At 43.4% G+C, this 14824-nt stretch overlaps 1 protein-coding gene across 3 annotated transcripts in view; it reads right to left on the bottom strand.

The window, feature by feature from the left end:
* ZNF684 (zinc finger protein 684) overlaps positions 1-14824 on the bottom strand; it is a 59846-nt gene that overhangs the window by 10751 nt on the left and 34271 nt on the right. The window contains exon 5 of one of the 3 annotated variants that reach the window (XM_057305249.1): positions 221-275. The exons of the other annotated variants lie outside the window; for them this stretch is intronic. Within the exon in view, the coding sequence (XP_057161232.1) occupies positions 221-275 (55 nt within the window). The remainder of the gene's footprint in view (positions 1-220; positions 276-14824) is intronic. 3 annotated transcript variants of the gene reach the window in all.

Genomic DNA, 14824 nt, shown 5'->3' with positions numbered 1-14824 from the left:
AAAAAATGCCTTTCATTTTAGCAAATACCTTATTTCCTTCCTACCAGTTCTGAAACTACTTTACCATGAAACAGCCCTACAAGTGTTTTCTTTTTATTTCATAAAAGTAAATTCAATTTCTAAACATAAAAATAACTTTAGATCTCCCTTTCAGACTCCTGTACTCAGTTCGTCATTAAAGTTATGTATTTAAAGTTTAAACCTGTGTTTAAATACTCACGTAGTTTTTATTAAACAGAGCTTTAAAAAACACCTGGCAGCAATGCATTTTTTTCCTGAAAAAAAAAAAGATTATTTTCAAACCATTCAAAAATTCTAAAACCCCTATTTATTTAAAACTGTTGGCAATTTGCGTCCTCAAATTCCACAGGATAAGAGAGAAAAGAGAGGCGCTCTGGCGAGGCTTTTGTGTGTCTGGTCACGCTTCCTTCCCGGAGTCAGAATTGAGCCCAGTTTGTGTTTTTTCCAACGCTTCCAAATACTGCTCTCCACTTGGGAGTTAGCAGCGTCAGACACACCTCCTTTTGTTAATGTATTTATTTTTTTTGGAAAGAGGCTTTGAGAAGAAAAAAACCACGGGCCGGAGAGATACGGACTAGAAAATAAACACACATTGTGGTTTCTGTATCCTGAATGGATCGTGAATGATACGTAACCTGTAGAGTCGTGCCTCTATCAACCCTAGTTGTACTCCGTGGAGACTGCCTTGCACTCTCCCTCTTGTGGACTCCAAAGCAGAAGTTTGGTCGCTTAGTTCCAGCATCACACAGACATCAAGCGTTCCGGACATGGTGAAAGTTTCCCTTTAAGTTACAACGGGAATGCAAAAAAACACCATATGGACTCCTCCCTGGGTAGTGCGGGAACGCCATTTATAGCTATTTGCTGTCCTCTTGTGCAGTGAAGTTTTAGATTCTTGCAGTCCCAAAAGTGTGAACCAGCGGCATCCACATCACCTGGGATTGGGAGATTGTTAGAAATATAGTGTCTCGGGCCTCACTCCAGATCTGCTGAACCAGGATCTACATTTTAATGGTATCTCCAGTTACTAGAGTGTCCATTAAAGTTTGAGAAGCAGTGCTGGAAATGAGTAAGTCTCAGGAAGAGATGTGGTATCTATCAGAGTGAGCTGGGTTATGCTGTAGTAACAAACAAGCTCCAAATCCAGTGGCTTAAAATAAACAGATTTGGGGGAGGAGTTAAGATGGCGGAGGAGTAGGAGACACCGTTTTCAGCCGGTCCTCCGAGTCGAGCTGGATAGGTACCAGACCATCCTGAACAACCACGGAACCAGCCTGAGACGCAGGAAGACGCATCTGGATCTCTACAAATGAACATCTCCAGCGCTGAGTATTGAGGTACGAAGCGGGGAGCCATGAAACTGTGCACAGATATCGGAAGATAAACAGAAGGGGGAGGGAGCCGCCGCGTTTGGGCACCAGGAAGCGGTAGCCACTTGCACGGGAGAGCGGGCGGGGCTCGCGGACGGCACCCGCAAAACAGCAGACTGAGACCGTGAGCCGGGTGCACGCGCCACCAGGCATCTCGCGGATCACCGGAATCCCGGTGCGCTCACTGGATCCAGACTGAGACCGGGAGCTTCCGGGAGCGCGCGTGCGGGGCGGCTGGCGGCTGGCGGCATTAGAAACACAAAGGACAGAGACGCGCCGGCCCTGGAAGGGAGGGCTGGGACGCCGGGTGTGGGGCGCACATCCCGGGACGCTGCAGGGTTGAACAGCACCAACAGTAACAGAGTTAAAGTGGCCAGAACATTAGTAGAGAACGGGCCGCAATCCCTCTGTTCAGTGACAGAGGCTGAAATTTGGCCGCTGCTGCTCTGACTCTCAGAAGAGGCACAGCAAACCGCCAGGGAAAGCTGCCAGAGAACAAAAGCCTGGAAAAACCGGCTCAGGGAGTGCCCATCCCCATCCCCCCTCACAGGGGACGCCGAGACTCTACCCAAACAGGGCTGCCTGAGTATCAGCGCGGCAGGCCCCTCCCCCAGAAGGCAGGCTGAAAAATCAAGAAGCCCACAACCCGAGGCGCCGGGGTGGCGCAGTCATTGAGCGCCTGCCTTCGGCTTAGGGCGTGATCCCGGCGTTCGGCGTTCCGGAAAGGAGTCCCTCATCGGGCTCCTCCGCTGGGAGCCTGCTTCTTCCTCTCCCACTCCCCTGCTTCTATTCCCTCTCTCGCTGGTTGGCTGCCACATAAATAAATAAATAAAATCTTTAAAGAAGAAGCCCACATCCCTAAGATCCCTATAAAACAAGGGGCACGGCCTGGGACCCAGTCAATAATTTGGGCTCTGGAAACCCCGCAACCTCTCTTCATCAGAATGACAAGAAGGAGAAGCCCCCCCCAGCAAAGAAAAGACAGTGAGTCTGTGGCCTCTGCCACAGAAATAATGGATATGGATGTAACCAAATTATCAGAAATGGAATTCAGAGTAACGATGGTCAAAATGATGAGTAGAATTGAAAAAACTATTAACGAAAAGGTTACTGAGAATATAGAATCCCTAAGGACAGAAATGAGAGCGAATCTGACAGAAATTAAAAATTCTATGAGCCAAATGCAGGCAAAACTAGAGGCTCTGACGGCCAGGGTCGCAGAAGCAGAGGAACGGGTTAGTGAATTGGAGGATGGGTTAATAGAGGAAAAAATGAAAATAGAAGATGGTCTTAAAAAAATCCACGCCCACGAATGTAGGTTACGGGAGATTACTGACTCAATGAAACGATCCAATGTTAGAATCATCGGCATCCCCGAGGGGGTGGAGAAAAACAGAGGTCTAGAAGAGATATTTGAACAAATTGTAGCTGAAAACTTCCCTAATCTAGCAAGGGAAACAAACATTTGTGTCCAAGAGGCAGAGAGGACCCCTCCCAAGCTCAACCATGACAAACCTACGCCACGTCACGTCATAGTGCATTTCGCAAATATTAGATGCAAGGATACAGTATTGAAAGCGGCCAGGGCAAAGAAATTTCTCACGTACCAAGGCAAAAGCATCAGAATTACGTCAGACCTGTCTACACAGACCTGGAATGAGAGAAAGGGTTGGGGGAGCATATTTAAAGCTCTTTCAGAGAAAAACATGCAGCCAAGGATCCTTTATCCAGCAAGGCTCTCATTCAGAATTGATGGAGAAATAAAGACATTTCAGAATCGCCAGTCACTAACCAATTTTGTAACCACGAAACCAGCCCTACAGGAGATATTACGGGGGGTTCTATAAAAGTAAAAAGGCCCCAAGAGTGATACAGAACAGAAAGTCACAGCCAATACAAACAAAGACTTTACTGGCAACATGGCAACATTAAAATCATATCTCTCAGTAATCAGTCTTAATGTAAATGGTTTGAACCATCCCATAAAGCGCCACAGGGTTGCAGATTGGATAAAAAGAAATGACCCATCCATTTGCTGTCTACAAGAGACTCATTTCAAACCCAAAGATGCATTCAGACTGAGAGTAAGGGGATGGAGTACCATCTTTCACGCAAATGGACCTCAAAAGAAAGCTGGGGTAGCAATTCTCATATCAGATAAATTGGATTTTAAACTACAGACTATAGTTAGAGATGCAGAAGGGCACTATATTATTCTTAAGGGAAGTATTCAACAAGTGGATATGACAATTATAAATATATATGCCCCCAACAGGGGAGCAGCAAGATACACAAGCCAACTCTTAACCAGAATAAAGAGACATATAAATAAAAATACATTAATAGTAGGGGACCTCAACACTCCACTCTCAGAAATAGACAGAACACCCTGGCAAAAACTAAGCAGAGAATCAAAGGCTTTGAATGCCATACTCGACGAGTTGGACCTCATAGATATATATAGAACACTACACCCCAGAACCAAAGAATACTCATTCTATTCTAATGCCCATGGAACATTCTCAAGAATAGACCATGTTCTGGGACACAAAACAGGTCTCAGCCGATACCAAAAGATTGAAATTATCCCCTGCATATTCTCAGACCACAACGCTCTGAAATTGGAACTCAACCACAAGGAAAAATTTGGAAGAAACTCAAACACTTGGAGACTAAGAACCATCCTGCTCAGGAATGACTCGATAAACCAGGAAATCAAAAATCAAATAAAACAATTTATGGAAACCAATGAGAATGAAAATACAACAGTCCAAAACCTATGGGATACTGCAAAGGCAGTCCTAAGGGGGAAATACATAGCCATCCAAGCCTCACTCAAAAGAATAGAAAAATCTAAAATGCAGTTTTTATATTCTCACCTCAAGAAGCTGGAACAGCAACAGAGGGACAGGCCTAATCCACACACGAGGAAGCAGGTGACCAAAATTAGAGCTGAAATCAATCAAGCAGAAACCAGAAGTACAGTAGAGCAGATCAACAGGACTAGAAGCTGGTTCTTTGAGAGAATCAATAAAATTGACAGACCACTGGCAAGACTTATCCAAAAGAAAAGAGAAAGGACCCAGATTATTAAAATTATGAATGAAAAAGGAGAGGTCACGACGAGCACCATTGAAATTGGAAGGATTATTAGAAATTTTTATCAACAGCTATATGCCAATAAACTAAGCAATCTGGAAGAGATGGAATCCTTCCTGGAAACCTATAAACTACCAAGATTGAAACCGGAAGAAATTGATTCCTTAAACAGGCCAATTAATTATGAAGAAATTGAGTCAGTGATAAACAACCTTCCAAATAACAAAACTCCAGGCCCGGACGGTTTTCCTGGGGAATTCTACCAAACATTCAAAGAAGAAATAATACCTATTCTCCTAAAGCTATTTCAAAAAATAGAAACAGAAGGAAAGCTACCAAACTCATTCTATGAGGCCAATATTACCTTGATCCCCAAACCAGGCAAAGACCCCATCAAAAAGGAGAATTACAGACCGATTTCCCTAATGAATATGGACGCCAAAATCCTCAACAAGATACTTGCTAATAGAATCCAACAGTACATTAAAAGGATTATCCATCACGATCAAGTGGGATTCATACCTGGGATGCAAGCGTGGTTCAATATTCGCAAATCAATCAGCGTGATACATCATATCAACAAGAAAAGACTCAGGAACCATATGATCCTCTCAATCGATGCCGAAAAAGCATTTGACAAAATACAGCATCCTTTCCTGATTAAAACCCTTCAGAGTGTAGGAATAGAAGGTACATCTCTCAATCTCATAAAAGCCATCTATGAAAAGCCTACTGCAAATATTATTCTCAATGGGGAAAAGCTGGAAGCCTTTCCCTTAAGATCAGGAACTCGACAAGGATGCCCACTCTCGCCACTATTATTCAACATAGTACTAGAAGTCCTTGCAACAGCAATCAGACGACAGAAAGGGATCAAAGGTATTCAAATTGGCAAAGAAGAAGTCAAAATGTCTCTCTTTGCAGATGACATGATACTCTATATGGAAAACCCAAAAGAAGCCACTCCCAAACTATTAGAAGTTATAGAGCAATTCAGTAACGTGGCAGGATACAAAATAAATGCTCAGAAATCAGTTGCATTTCTATACACAAATAACGAGACCGAAGAAAGAGAAATTAGGGAATCCATCCCATTTACAATAGCACCAAAAACCATACGTTACCTTGGAATTAACTTAACCAGAGACGTAAAGGACCTATATTCTAGAAACTATAAATCACTCTTAAAAGACATTGAGGAAGACATAAAAAGATGGAAAGATATTCCATGCTCATGGATCGGAAGAATTAACATAGTTAAAATGTCCATGCTACCCAGAGCAATCTACACTTTCAATGCTATCCCGATCAAAATACCAAGGACATTTTTCAAAGAACTGGAACAAATAGTCCTTAAATTTGTATGGAAACAGAAAAGGCCCCGAATCTCCAAGGAACTGTTGAAAAGGAAAAACAAAGCTGGGGGCATCACAATGCCGGATTTCGAGCTGTACTACAAAGCTGTGATCACAAAGACAGCATGGTACTGGCACAAAAACAGACACATAGACCAATGGAACAGAATAGAGAGCCCAGAAATGGACCCTCGGCTCTTTGGGCAACTAATATTTGATAAAGCAGGAAAAAACATCCGGTGGGAAAAAGACAGTCTCTTCAATAAATGGTGCTGGGAAAATTGGACAGCTACATGCAAAAGAATGAAACTTGACCACTATCTCACACCATACACAAAAATAAACTCCAAATGGATGAAAGACCTCGATGTGAGACAGGAATCCATCAAAATTCTAGAGGAGAACATAGGCAAAAACCTCTACGACATCGGCCAAAGCAACCTTTTTCATGACACATCCCCAAAGGCAAGAGAAACAAAAGACAAAATGAATTTATGGGACTTCATCAAGATTAAAAGTTTCTGCACAGCCAAGGAAACAGTCAGAAAAACTAAGAGGCAGCCCACGGAATGGGAGAATATATTTGCAAATGACACTACAGATAAAGGACTGGTATCCAAGATCTACAAAGAACTTCTCAAACTCAATACACGAGAAACAAATAAACAAATCAAAAAATGGGCAGAAGATATGAACAGACACTTTTCCAATGAACACATACAAATGGCTAACAGACACATGAAAAAATGTTCAACATCATTAGCCATCAAGGAAATTCAAATCAAAACCACACTGAGATACCACCTTACACCAGTTAGAATGGCAAAAATAGACAAGGCAAGAAACAACAATTGTTGGAGAGGATGTGGAGAAAGGGGATCCCTCCTACATTGTTGGTGGGAATGCAAGTTGGTACAGCCACTCTGGAAAACCGTGTGGAGGTCCCTTAAAAAGTGAAAAAGTGAGCTACCCTATGATCCAGCCATTGCACTACTGGGTATTTACCCCAAAGATACAGACGTAGTGAAGAGAAGGGCCATATGCACCCCAATGTTCATAGCAGCAATGTCCACAATAGCTAAATCGTGGAAGGAGCCGAGATGCCCTTCAACAGATGACTGGATTAAGAAGTTGTGGTCCATATATACAATGGAATATTACTCAGCTATCAGAAAGAACGAGTTCTCAACATTTGCTACAACATGGACAAAACTGGAGGAGATAATGCTAAGTGAAATAAGTCAAGCAGAGAAAGACAACTATCATATGATTTCTCTCATCTATGGAACATAAGAACTAGGATGATCGGTAGGGGAAGGAAGGGATAAAGAAAGGGGGGTAATCAGAAAGGGGAATGAAACATTAGAGACTATGGACTATGAGAAACAAACTGAGGACTTCAGAGGGGAGGGGGGTGGGGGAATGGGATAGACCGGTGATGGGTAGTAAGGAGGGCACGTATTGCATGGTGCACTGGGTGTTATACACAACTAATGAATCATCGAGCCTTACATCGGAAACCGGGGATGTACTGTATGGTGACTAACATAATATAATAAAAAATCATTTAAAAAAAAAAATAAAATAAAATAAACAGAAAAAAAAAGAGAGAAAAGAGAAAAAGAATAGGAGAAAACATTTTAAACTGTACAAATCCAGGAAATAAAAACACATATTAGACGAGAAGCTGTCTTTATCTTCCTGTTTATCTACATACCTTTCCCTTCAGAACTTGAGGTCAAAAATCATGTCTTCTTTATCTGTTGTTTCTGGAGGGTTCACTGGTGACAGAGTAACTCTAAGATGCCATTGGAAGTCTTCAGCAGAAAGCTAATGTTATTGGGAAAATCCTAATTTCAGTAGTTCCCCACGGCTCTATAGCTGCTCTGAGCAACCCTCTCTTCTTCCTGTTGTCTATACGCTAAACATGAGGTTTCCCACATTTTCACACCATTTAACGCTGCCTCTCGCGTAATTTTTCAGTCACAAATACTGCAGTGTGGTACTTTTATATATGTATATATGCCAATTAGTATTTCTCTAATACATATTATTATCATAAATTATTTTCTTCCTGTTATTATTGTTATTTTTTTCTCTTTAAGCAATTTCCTTTAAAAACAAAAAATCAAAAGACATCCCTTGAGGTAAGTTCAGGATGAGCCCACATGACTGCCTACTGCTCTACTCCCAGTCACCACACTGGACCTCCACCTCTTTTCCAACAGACATTTTGGGGTTCCTGGCTTTTCTAGCAATCACTATACGCAGGAAGCAACACGTCCTGAGTGAGAACGTTTGCTCTGTTTTCCTTAAGTAAATGAGGAGACTCCTAAGCAAGAGGGTGGCATTCTCATATTTTTGTCCCCTAACAGGAAAATAATTAGAGCCATTTTCCTTCATTTCTCTGAACTACCTTTCCAAATAGATACACTAAAGTGGGTGCCTTCGAGTTGCATGCCTGTGTCTGTAACCGTGCACCTGTACTGGCAATTTAATCAAGAGGGCTTCTGGAAAAGAAACCGATGACAGGTTGAAATCAGTGCCCTTCCCTTCCTTCAATTCTACAGGCAGCAGAAAGTTGCACAGAAATGGGGTCCTTATGCCCTGCACTTCAGTACCAGCAACCAAGACAAAGACACCAGACACACATTTATATGTGTATTTTATTCTAATTCTGGCTTTCCATTCCAAGAAGCAGGGATCATGCCCACTGCCTGCCCCCCATACATACCCCACCCCCACCCCTGAGGACTGCGAGGGGGAGAATGCCCACCTCTGGGTCCAGTCACTTAGGAATTTCTTATCCTAAGAAACTCAATAGATCAGTTGTCCATGATATCCCTGACCAGGTTCCTCTTCCTTCCTCACTTCTCAGCCATACCCCACGAGGGGCCATCACTCCCAAATTCCCATCTCTAGGTCAGACATTCACACAGAGATCCAATCCCGATGTCTGTCATTCAGGTGTCTCAAAAGCACCTCCAACTCCATGCGTCTCCACAGGCTCACTTGTGTCTCTGAGCCAGGGAGTGGCATCAACCTTCCAGAAAGTATCTTTCCACTAGAAACCTCCTTTCCCCACCTGACATTGTCAGCTCATCACCACATCCTGTGAATTTAAAATTCTAAGCATACTAGGAACCCTCATTCTCTACCTCTCTATAGCCACCTCCCTAGGCCAAGCTTCAATTATGAGACAATTGGCCAACTGAAACACCCCCTAAGTCTGCCCAAAACCTGCCTCCCAAAACCTGTTGATGCTAAACCAGCATGTTCTCCTGCTGCCTTCACCTGCAGCCCTTTGCTTTTAAGGTGAAATCCTCAAGTGACCGGATGCCTTGCATGGCTTCATGTGATTCATTCTCTTCTTGCTTCCAACCCACACACCCTGTCAATGCCTCATGCCCTCTTTCCCTTCCTCTCTAAGTCCTTCCTCTTACCACTCCATTTCTCTTGTCAGCTGCTACTCATCTATCAGACCCCAGCGTGAGAATTATTCCCGAAAATTCCCTTCCCTTGAGACCCTCAGACGCTTACAGCCCCGGCTACTTCTCCTCCATGGGATTGTCACAGCTGGTAAATGCAAACCAAGAAACTGATCCGGCTGACTATTCAGCTGATGGGTTTCCCCTCCATTCGACTGGAGGTCCTGTGAGGAGCGACCACGTCCGTCTTACTCACCGTTGTAGGCTATCTAGCCCAAAGTCTATACATAACTGCTGTGTGATGAATATTTGTTCAAAAAAATGTTTTTGTATGAGCAAAGTGTAGAGCTCATGAAACAAAATTGCTAATACGTGAAAAATAAGGAGATGGTGTTCTTGACCTCTATTATAACTGCACCGTACACCCAACACACAGACCAAAGAGAAAAATGTGCTTAATTGTCAGAAGAAAATATTGATTCCTCACTAAATTCCAAGCATTATGTGCATCCTGCTATATGCTAAGCAGGCACTATCTTATTGAATCAGTTCAGGGTAGACTAACATTTGGGGGCACCAATCAGTATGCCCGGCAGGGACACTGTACAAGTTTCCCTGTGTCATCACAGATGGACACAGCAGCTCTTTGGGACAGGAACCCTCTCCGTTCACCAAGTGATTAAAATGAAGCTCAGAAAGTTCGTGAGCTGCTGAAGTGCGTGCGGGCAGTGAAGTGGCAAAGCCCACGTGTCATCTTTGATCGGATCATTTGACAACTTCCAGCACTCGTTCCAATGCAACCGCTGGCCGAAACTGCGACAAATCATAGAAATGCGTGTCTTGGACTGCTAGCTAGACTCCCTAGAAGACTGATTTGGATGATCCAAAATACTTTATGTCCTAATTTGTGTTATCTACTATGGGAAGAGGACAGAGTCCTTTATAAACCCCAGCAAAACAATTAAACAGACCCATCGCCTCCCCCCAGAAGCCTTGATAGTCTCCCCAGGGCTGGGTGGGGCGCCCACCACAGCCTTGTGCGGTGCTCTATGCTCTGCCATGCCCTGGGAGTTATAACAACGCTGGGTTATAAATGTTTCTAGGAAATTTGCTTCCTGGGCTCAATCACTGTATTTTTATGACTCTTTTCAACTTACCCAAAAATCTTACAGAAAAGTTACTATTTTTTCTGCTTTCTAGACTTGGCAATTTATTCTCAGTCTGAGACCAGGTACAAAGAGACCAATTCAAAAAATATATGTATTCCTCTGAAGCCGAAACACCTTTGGGATGTTTGGGTTTTGGCATTCCGAACAGGGCTGAACATTTCTTCATATTTAAATGCTCTTATAAAAAACAATCTGGTGCTTTAAAATCCAGGATGATTTTTAAAATGCCCTGTGAACTTTGGTGATATTTTTTAACCAATTTTTTAAACAAATCAAATGAAATAAATGACAGGATTCAGGAGAAAATAGCATTTTCAAGAGATTTCTTTTACACATTAAGATTGTCTTACCGAAAACAATAGGAAGAAACAGCCACAGCTGTCTATGAAAGATGTGGGGCTGGTCAAGGAGGCATCCCTCATGTGCCTCTGCAACCCGAGCGAAGAAATGTCAACTCACTCTGCACCCAAGTTCAGAGCCCCATCATTAAATTGTGTTTGTCATTGTATCAATATCCCTCAATTGACAACCTTCCTATCTCGCCTGCCGTGGGGCTTTTGCCCAAATCTCTGTCACTGTTTTTAGTACTTGATCTACTGGGACTTTCTCCAAATATCAATTCTGACAAGGGAGCAAATAAACATGTTTTCCAACATATGACCTTTATTTTTCTGTCCTAGTTGTATTTGCTGTGGATATTTGGCTGAGCCACTTACTACTCCAGTCCTTGCTGATGGAGATCTTTCTGGAATTACTCTACTTCTCTACCTCAACTAGAGCACAAGCAGTTTCCAACTTAATACAAACAAGCTTATTCCAAAAATTCTATTTTAATGGATTATTTAGAACTTTAACCATATTATCCCATAGAAACACAAATAGAAAGTGTTGCTTTTTCAAGTTAGCCACCAAGTGATCATTTTTTCATCACATACCTGAGGTGACGTACTGTAACACAGAAGATGTCCACCCCAGGTCCTCCTCTCAGGAAGGACTTGTTATAACTCCTGACCTTCACTTAAATGAGAGGCTCCAAAAGGAGTGAGCCCAGCTTAGACTTGAGAGAAGAATTTGACCAAGCCAATCAAGCCAGACTGCTCCTTGAGTCCTGATTACCTATTATTCCAACCTTGCAGTCATTCAAAAATTCCCGTTCAATAAATCCTTAGCACTGACTATGTGGTCATGTTGCCATTGCCTGTCCCGTGGTCACTGTCAGAAATAAGTCTGCTTTAGAGCTGCGATCTCAGACTTCCCACATCGTGGTCTGTGCATTGTCCCAGTTGACTGCTTATTCTTGTCACGAGTATGTATACCACTAACCCAACTGAAGGATGGGCAGTAAATCCTGTTGGACACCAACCAGCTTTCTCTTCAGGGCTGAGACAATCTTTCTCCTGCTGCCAGGATGTTGTTGGTTTCTTGCTGGACCATAGCCAAGTCCTCCCCAGCAATTGCCTTTGGCTAAAGGGAGCTGCCTTGCCCAAGGTCATGACTCCTTGCCGGGGACACCCTGCTTACAGGGGCACAAAGGCCCAGGGCTCATCATTACTCAATCTGGAACATGGCCATTCCAGAGCTCCCTGAAGGGTTGGCTGAGGACAGTTCAACTTCTCCTTTTGCCCAAACCTGCTTCCCTCACCCCTAACAGGTATTGTTCCAGAGAGAACTGCCCATCCTCTGAAAAAATAAGACAAAATCCTGCATATGAATATGTGCCTCAGAGTCCTTTCCCAGGAGAGCTCAAACTAAGGCAACTGGAGATCTGGAGCCAGGAATAATCCTGGCAGGTCACTGGCACTCACTCATCTGCTGTCTGGTTGGCACTGAGGCCCCAGTGGAACCCTGCTGACCCCATCCAGTTGTAGCTGGGCACCTGCCAGAGGTTCCACTGGAGGTGATGTAGGCTGGCACCCCTGTGAAGGGGAGGCCGATGGAGGTGCTAATTCACATGAATTCCAGAGGTTCCAATGAAATCAGTTCTGATGCTCTATGGAATGAGGGAGCCACCAATGCACTGCAGAAAGACAATAAAGCTTGCTTTAAATTGACCTTCTATCTAAAGTAAAATCTGAAAGCTCCTGGGCCACTATAGCAACACAGAAAGACTTCCATGTCCTCCAGACAGAGGGCAGGACAGGCGAAAGATCAGGTGCAGGACTTCATTTAAAATAAGCAAAGACTGAATGCTCAGCCCTGGCTCTGAAATATCAAAGTCAAGGCCCTGAATGGAAAGGGGGATCCTGAGATTGAGATGGAATCATCTTGGAGAACTTTGAATCCTCATGTTTCCCTGAGCCCCTGGGGCATGCAGAACTGATCGCTTCTCCCTATTGATGACTATGCTCCCAATTGCTTAAAATTGATGCTGGGGCCTCTGGCTTATGAGACAATATGTACCACCCACAAAATTTATCCCCAGATGTCACCCAACCAACAGGTCAGCAATAAAGTATCAAGTCACAACATAACAAGTGCTATGCTGCTCTGCTGATGAAGTATGGTAGCTTAACGATGGCAGCAAACGCTTTGCTATTCTTCCCATTACAAAATGATGCCTTATCTCTTCTCCTTGAATCTGAGCTGGCCTCAGTGACTCACTTGATCAATAGGCTGTAGAAAAAGAGACACAATCATAGACTTCTGAGGCTAAGCCAGAAGAAGCCTTGTAGCTTCTGCTCTCTTGTAACACGCTGCCTGGGATACACGTAAGAAGTCTGCTACCCAGTGACACCATGCTGGGGAGGCCACTGTAGGCCCGCAGCCATCACTGTTAAGACATCAGGCACATGACTGAAGCTGTCTCAGATCCTCAAGACCAACCCACTATCTAGCTACATACCTCTGGAACCTATAGAATTAATGAGCCACCTGGCTGAGCCCTATCTGTATTCCTAACCCAGAAAACGTGAGATATAATAAAAGAGTTGTTGTCTGAAACCACTAAGTTCCAGGACCATGAGCTGAGGTTGCCGGAGGACATGGACAACTTGTACAAGCAAGAGCCAGGAGAGCATATATGGGACTGGATACTGAGGGTGCTGGATCAAGAATGGTAGAGCATGAAGCTGGCAGTGAGAGAGTTCAGTACGATGAGAAAACTTTCCTGTTACACAGAATTAAACATCGAGCAAGGAACTTTGTAGGATAGTTCTTAGAAGCTTGGGTAGCAATGGCCCCACTAAACGAAGTAAAAATGTCAGATCTGCTGCAGCAGAGAATAAAGAACCCATTAGAAGTCTTGTGGAGGTCATCTCCAAAGGCAAGAGAAACAAAAGAAAAAATGAACTTGTGGGACTTCATCAAGATAAAAAGCTTCTGCACAGCCAAGGAAACAGTCCCAAAAACTAAGAGGCAGCCCACGGAATGGGAGAAGATATTTGCAAATGACACTACAGATAAAAGACTGGTATCCAAGATCTACAAAGAACTTCTCAAACTCAATACACAAGAAACAAATAAATTGAAAAATGGGCAGAAGATATGAACAGACACTTTTCCAATGAAGACATACAAATGGCTAACAGACACATGAAAACATGTTCAAAATCATTAGCCATCAGGGAAATACATGGAGATACCACCTTACGTCAGTTAGAACGGCAAAAATGGACAAGGCAGGAAACAACAAATGTTGGAGAGGATGTGGAGAAAGGGGATCCCTCCTACATTGTTGGTGGGAATGCAAGTTGGTACAGCCACTCTGGAAAACAGGATGGCGGTCCCTTAAAAAGTTAAAAATAGAGCTACCCTATGATCCAGCAATTACACTACTGGGTATTTACCCCAAAGATACAGACGTAGTGAAGAGAAGGGCCTTACGCACCCCAGTGTTCATAGCAGCATTGTCCACGATAGCTAAATTGTGAAAAGAACCGAGATGCCCTTCAACAGATGACTGGATTAAGAAGATGTGGTTCATAGATACAAGGGAATATTTCTCAGCCATCAGAAAGAACAATTACACCACATTTGCAGCAACATGGACGGGACTGAAGGAGATTATGCTAAGTGAAATAAGTCAAGCAGAGAAAGACAATTATCATATGGTTTCACTCACTTATGGAACCTAAGAAATAGCAGGGAGATCGGTAGGAGAAGGGAGGGAAGAATGAAGGGGGGGGTAAACAGAAGGGGGAATGAACCACGAGAGACTATGGACTCTGGGAAAGAAACTGAGGGCTTCAGAGGGGAGCAGCGTGGGGGATTGGGATAGGCCAGTGATGGGTATTAAGAAGGGCACATATTGCATGGAGCACTGGGTGTTATACACAATCAATGAATCATGGAACACTATATCAAAAACTAAGGATGTACGGTATGGTGACCAACATAACATAATAAAAATTTTTAAAAAATAAATAAAACTGTCTGTTGGGGCG

Source organism: Ursus arctos, unplaced genomic scaffold (assembly GCF_023065955.2).
Source record: "Ursus arctos isolate Adak ecotype North America unplaced genomic scaffold, UrsArc2.0 scaffold_32, whole genome shotgun sequence".
Taxonomy (NCBI): Eukaryota; Metazoa; Chordata; class Mammalia; order Carnivora; family Ursidae; genus Ursus; species Ursus arctos.
The sequence above is the reverse complement of the archived record's forward strand: the minus strand, read 5'-3'. Positions and strand labels throughout refer to the sequence as shown.